Source organism: Phytophthora infestans, genomic scaffold (assembly GCF_000142945.1).
Source record: "Phytophthora infestans T30-4 supercont1.14 genomic scaffold, whole genome shotgun sequence".
Classification (NCBI taxonomy): Eukaryota; Oomycota; class Peronosporomycetes; order Peronosporales; family Peronosporaceae; genus Phytophthora; species Phytophthora infestans.
This window is the reverse complement of record NW_003303745.1, coordinates 1,941,385-1,948,236: the sequence shown is the minus strand read 5'-3', so window position 1 is coordinate 1,948,236 and position 6,852 is coordinate 1,941,385. Positions and strand designations below refer to the sequence as shown.

Below are 6,852 nucleotides of genomic sequence, written 5' to 3'. Positions count from 1 at the left end.
CATTCGAAATCGAAACATATCGACAACAAGTACCACATGATCAGACGCCATGTGGAGTTGAAGCAACTTACAGCACAACACATCGGAACTGAGGATATGGTGGCTGATATCATGACAAAAGCGCTTGCAGTGGTGAAATTCACACACTTTCGCAAGGCTATGAAGGTCTTACCTATTGTGTCGAGCGACGACAACATATCCAATGACATGGCTACAGCTACGACTACTGCTACTGCGTTGACTACTGCTGTTGATGCGGAGGCTGTACCTGAGCGACATTGATGAAGACGAGGGCGATCGAGTGGGAGTGATGTTACTGTGTGGACTGCTATTACATGCGTGCTTTTGACTACGCTACTGCTAGGACTATGGTGGCAACGAGGATGCGTGTGTGTGATCGCGTCGACATCCAAGTGCGTCGCCGAGATCAAGTGGGAGTGTGAGCTGTAACTTACCTGCGTGTCAAGCGCCAGTGCAATGCCGTCTGCCAGTGTCCAGTGCCCCTGTCTACGAGCCACCGTCCAGTGCCAGTGTCTGCAAGACACATCCCAAGGACACTCATGCGTCTGGTAGTGCAGCTTGCGGCTGCACTACAACATGCTACACTGAGTACACATGCGTGCAATGGCGAAGGACTATATCAAGGACTGTGTGCACAAGGACATCGTTGGCTGTGCGCTGCCAAGATGGTGTGCTCAACAAGAGTGCATTTATCTAGACTTTAGTATTGACTTATTTGCTATTTGTATCTTTTGTGGAACAGCGGTGTTCTAGCGGAGGCTGCTCACCACTTTGCGTTTTGACGCCTGCCGCTCACCCGAGAGGAGCAGCCTCACCAGACTCCGCGGTCCTGTCGCCAGGGGCTAATGGTAACCAAATATCATATGATATTTTTGATAGTAATAGTACTATTTTCGATATTAAATATTAATAGTAACTCATTTTTGCAAAAGCTAACATAATATTTTTATATTAGCTCGGAGAACTGAAAAATATTAGATACTACATGATATTTTATGATATTTTCCCACTTAAGTACGTTTCTTGCCAGCTTACCTCTGTGAACCGAGCGGAGCCAAATAACTTTTTCGATCAGGTTCTAGAAAAGCAGTAGGCTTTAAGACTGACGAGTATTTGCTCTAGTATTTCACTGTGACACAGACAAAGGCGATCGAGATGGAAAACTGCAAACGCTTGCAGCTGTTTAACGTTGATAGAGCGAAATCAAGACATTTGTTCTTGTTCTCTTCCGATCTCCTCGTCGACATCGTGCGTCTAATAAACCTGCTGCCTGTGGCGCTAGATTAATGCGCTCAGCAGTGCCAACACACAACGCCAACCTTGCCGTCACTCACAATTGTCCCGGTACTCACGGTTGATTAGTAATACTTCAGCTAGTCGAGCGTTAACGACATCTGATTAGTTAATGTAGCCCGATTACGCAATCATTGAAAAATATAATATCGTATTAACTAATATTAAGTTGATATTTAATAATATCATATTGTCTCAAAAGAAAATATTAGGTGATATTTTTTATATTAACTGGTCTACAGGTGATATTTTCACAATATTAACTTCACCGATTTTGGAGTTACCATTAACCCCTGCCTGTCGCGGCCTTTTGCCCGACACTTACACATTTCCTTGATTACTTTCCTAAAGTTGATCCTTAAGTGTATTTACATTTGAACGGCACCTACTTATAGAAGCGATCGACACATGGAGAGCAATCTCCCCGTGACGAACCCTACGTCACCACTGGAAGAAGTTGCTGGTCAAAGTGTTTCCACTTGAGCACTTCGGTTTGCATGAGCACGAATACACAGTTGCTGTTTTCTAGACCGTTTTAGGTTTAGCAGAAAGAGGGTTCTTACGATAGAGTGCCAGGATCTGGCAAGGGTGATCATAATCTGACCACGAGCGGGGATTGATTTCGTTTTCGGTAGTTAATTATCCAGCCGAAACGTTCACGAAGGGAGGATTCCCTCGAACCTGTTATCCTTGTTCTCTCGTTTCCGCTGTAGCATGGCACGGAAGCTCTTTGGGATATCGTCTGGGTTGTGAATGCGACGGACGTCTGCTGTAGGGTCCATGCGGTTCCGTACGGACGAGCGTTTTGGAAGAAGACCGCCCATCACACGCTTCTCGCGCGGTCGAATAAGCGGCAGAGTGCGAGTTCCCATGCCAACACTACAGGCGAGTGCGAGTGCTTCGGGAGTGCTGCCTCTTGCAGACGACGGGTTGGCACTGGAGCCAGCGATCAGGTCGTTGAGTGCTTGGTCTGCAACAACCAGAGGTTGCATCGTTGTCGGTTGAGTTCCCATCGGAGAGTTCCCGGGAAACGAAGATGCTGTTCGTCGACGTGGAGACGAGGACGCGACATTTCGTTGCGATCGCTCGGTTCGAGGCGACCCAGACATCTTGAATCGGACACAGGAAATTGCTTCGTTTAGTGGCTGCAGCGCGTGCTCCTTTGCCTCCGAATCGATCAAAGCGTAAGTTTTCTTGTCAGGTTTTGTCTAAAATACAAACCTACAAGTTAGAAATACATTCCATTGAAAGCAGCGTATTGTCTCAACCCACCGGATCAAGAGATCGCACGACGATGGCTGCAACGCGAAAACAATTGTCGCCATCTCTGTGGTAGCAATACACAGACATTTAGGGAGCATTCAACCACTAGCAAGTCTGGAAAACTTACAGAAATGTGCGTCCGATGAAGTGCGAGAGAAGAGCGTGCTTGGTCCAGCCAGCCTTACGTACAAAGTCGCTCATGCTCAATGCTTTCAGCGCACTAAGCGGCTTGTGGGTTGCGCTGTCCCAATAGAAAATCTACAGACATGGCAAGTCAGCACCATGGGCATTCTATCGAGTCCTATCTTCGAATTCCGTTACCTCGCCACGCGTGACCTTGACAATTGTGATGAGATCGGTCAGTTCTCCGTTGACGTCTGCGATTTTCCTCTTGAGGTGTAAAGTCGTGGCCAGACTCCGAGACTCAACGTTGTTAGTGCATCCAAATGGGCTGCTGCGTCGACTGAGAATGGCGGCGTTACCCACAGTGGAAAGTGCCACACTCTTCCTGCCAATACGAAGAGAACTATCCTCCTCCTCCAGATCCTCCTGCTTCTTGGCTGCGTTCTGCGCTGCAGCTCGTGAGCGGTGGCCGGAGACGCACATCCAGACCTCTCCAGGTTTCGGCATTGTGTCTTCCAGTAAGAAATTCTCGCGAGGTTCGGAGATTGAGCAGTTGAGTGCACTGATCGCGCAGTTCTTGATGAAGACAGACGTAGGAGGCTGCAGGGTGTTGGCTGTTGTGTCGTCCATAGCACTAGCGTCTTCGGGTTCATTCTCATCGAGTATATCGACCTCTTCGCGAGTTATCGACGAGGACATCCGAGACGTTCGTCGAGGTAGCCATCCCCAGTCGCAGCAGGACTGTGAAAACGCATAAGTTGCTGGTCGGCCCAGTTGCCACGTACGATGTCGTCCTCCAAAGCTGCCCACTTTTACGCCGTCTAATGTCCACAAACTGATCTCTCCATCGGCACACGAGAAGACCAAGAAGAGTTCGGGGACGCGAGCTAAATTCTCGACGAAATCCGCACAGAGAACGCGACGACTTGGCGCTGATAGGGAGCTCATTGCGCCTGTTTGAGTGCAGCCAAGACGCCACGTACAAACCAACGCGAGTTCCACTCCTTCGTGACTTGGCGCGATGCGAAGCTCCCACACTTTGACGCAACCTGCAGCGTCGCCCGAGACGAGATGCGTGTTGGCTTTATCGCACCGCAGTGCAGTGACAGACTCCGAAGACTCCTTTGATACATCCAGTGGGATTTCAGCTTGAGTGGCCATGGATCGGTCGAAACACAGCAAGACGCCTCGCTCTCCAGCAGCAAACAGGAGCTCGAGCTTCTCAGCGTAATAAAGCGACTCGATTGGTCCCGCATTCTGGTGAAGTGGAGCTACCAACTCCCCAGAATTGAGAGACCACAGCAACACCAAACCATCCAGTCCAGCTGTAGCCACGTAAGCAGGAGGCACGTACGCCAACGCGAGCACATCCATCGTGTGATGCTGTCGTCTACGACGTCGTCTGCCGCGTCTTGCGTATTCTAACTCCTCGCTGTCGTCGTCGTCGCTATCTGGAGGTAGAATGTGCACTGGTAAAGACTCGGACTCGTCGTTTTTGTCAGCCCAGACGAAGAGCTGACGGTCCCAGCCTACGCAGCACACGAATCTCTGGCAGATAAAGTCCCCCATACCTACACGCAAGTTGCGTTCGATGTCCATGATGCTGGTCACTTCGTGTTGTCGATAGCGAGACGTCTCGGGCTCTCGAGTGGTTCGTGGAGGTCTGGGACTTGACGCAGTGTCTCCAGGTTGAGCTCGAGGCGTTGAGTTGAGTGGAGGGACTGGTGTCGGATGCTCTTGGCCTTGCTGGAGACGCACTCGTGTCGGAGACGGCAGTTCCGTCTGCGCCATCAACGCAGAGTTGCCTCGTCGACCTTCGTGGTCCATCCCGAAGGATGCTGGCAGCAGCATAATGTCCCGTGGCTTGCGCTTTCGAGGCGCATTGGTCATCGCAGCAGCTTCGTCAGAGCTTCCAGACGGATCGTCAGGTAGCGGCGCAGTGCTGGCAACTGTTCCAGCTGTGGCAGGTGTAGTCGTGAACAATAAAGAGCTCACGACTTGGGGTTCTTTCTTGTGGAATTGCTTCACCAATGCGCCGTTGCTGAAATTCCACATCTTGAGTTGCTCGCCGTCGTGTGAACCGGTAAGGAGACGTCGTCCCGCATGGTCGAAGGCGATACTGGTCACTGGATTGGAGCCGTGCGGACGTGCGAAGCTTGAGATTTCTTCTCCGGTTTCTGCGCTCCAGGTCTTAATGGCAGACTCCGCGTCCATCGCAGCCGTCACTACCTGATGAAACACGCTGTTGTAGCAGGCCAGACGCACAGGACGTTCCACGGAAGTACCACCGCGTAGTTTAGCCTTCCTAGTGCTAGAGGAGATATCTGAGCTTCCATCCAAGTCATCAAGACTCTGTGAACCTACGTCTGTAGACTTCACAGTCCATCGAGTGAGCTGCGTCGTCGCCGTCATAAGACACGGCTTCTTACCGTCAAACAGCAGCGCAGACACGCGGTTCTCGCCGCTTACATTCGCTCCAGAAGTCCCAGTATACATCGACACTGCTGCTGCATTCCCTGAAGCTACAGCACTAGTCGCGTGGCCTCCTCTGTGACGGTCTACGATGAATGTCTGGAGACAGCGATGGTTTCTAACATCCCAAACTTTCACCGTGTTATCTGCAGCCGCCGACACGATCTGGAAGTTCTCGTCGTCACTCACGAGATGCAGCACGGAGCTTGTGTGGCCTTTAAGAGTGGCGACAGCGCGCTGAGAGCTGTACGGGTTCCAGATGTGGATGTCTCGTTCCATCCCGCAGCTAGCAATCAGACGAGTACTCGCACACCAGGCCAAGTCGAACACTCCCTTGCGATGTCGAGTGTACTCGAACTTGACCACCAGTCGATCGACATCCAAGATCGACACGGTGGCGTCCAGCGACGTCGCCACTACAGCGCGCATGTCGTTGACCCACTTAACTCGAGTGATCCAGTCCGTGTGCTTCTGGAACTTGACACGCGACGAAAAGCCCTGAGCTTCCAGCATCGCACTACCCGCAGGATTTCCTCCAACAGAACTGGAGTTGCTCGTCGGTGTAGCTGTCTGGGTATTCCCAGCGCTATTCCCGGTGGTAGATCCTGATGGTGGGGTCGGTCCTGAGTTAACTGTACCTTGACTAACGCCACTTCCGTTGCTAGCACCGTTGGTAGAGTTCGCTGCGGTAGTAGCGCCAGGGGGAGGGGAGCGGCCATCACACGATAGCCACTGATTCGAGCACGTAAAGATCGAAATGCCGCCAGTGTCGTCTCCGATCACAATGGCTTCCCGATCGTCCGAGGGTCTTTCAACGTACGCGAGACACAACGGGATGCACTGGCGTCTTGAATAGTCCACAAGGTCACCGATGAGTTGGCCAGAGTTCAAGTCGTAGAAACCCAAGGTGCGATTCATAGACGACACTGCCAGACGATTCGAGCGCTTCATGATGCAGCAGTCTGTGAGCCAGTCACGACCGGAAGCTAAGACTTGCTGGGGAGCCAGAGTATTGGCACTCCACGTTCGCACACTGCCGTCTTTACTGGTCGTGAGGTAGACGCTGGGTCGTTCTAAGCGCACTATTCGAGTGATCACGTCCTTATGATGAGGCAACAAGCCTAGACTGAGGAAGCCGCCACTTCCTCCTGTGACGTTGCCCATAATGTCCGTCGCAATGGAAGACCCCGTGCCTCCAGAGCCATTGCCACTATCGCCTGCGTATTTCTCAGGGTACGCAGTGTCGTAGCAGGAATTTCCATCGTCGCCAGTGTATTCGTCACTGCCACTGCCGCTGAGGAACATGTACTGATCCCAGTCAATCATTAGCCAGAGGGTGGAGCGCAATATGAAGATCTATCTCTACGTACGTTGGTGAGTTCATCCCAGTCCACCGTTCCATCGGAATTTGCATCGATTTTCTGGAATCTACACGAACGAAACGAGCATCAGTTGGGTGCATGAAGGAAGACGCCAAAGGAGAGGAATGGCATTGTACAATTCTGTGAGTTGAGTCTCGCTGAGTGAGGCGTCGACGATCTCGCGGAACAGACTCACGAACTCTTTCTCGTTCAAGTCTCCATCCGCAAACTTTTCCTTGAGCGACTGCAGCTGCTCGACGCCGATTTCATCACGAGAGAAGACAGTGGCCGAGCGCTTTTTGGCTCGAGGCAGAGCCAT

At 51.6% G+C, this 6,852-nt stretch overlaps 1 protein-coding gene across 1 annotated transcript; it reads right to left on the bottom strand.

Annotated features, from left to right (window-relative positions):
- Positions 1-2,700: 2,700 nt before the first annotated feature.
- PITG_09294 (uncharacterized protein) lies at positions 2,701-6,852 on the bottom strand (the record flags this gene model as incomplete). The annotated part of the gene is made up of 8 exons (XM_002903533.1): positions 2,701-2,835; positions 2,899-3,334; positions 3,407-5,005; positions 5,075-5,157; positions 5,227-5,738; positions 5,841-6,480; positions 6,543-6,600; positions 6,671-6,852. 8 exons carry the CDS (start codon positions 6,850-6,852, stop codon positions 2,701-2,703), a joined length of 3,645 nt encoding a protein of 1,214 aa, XP_002903579.1.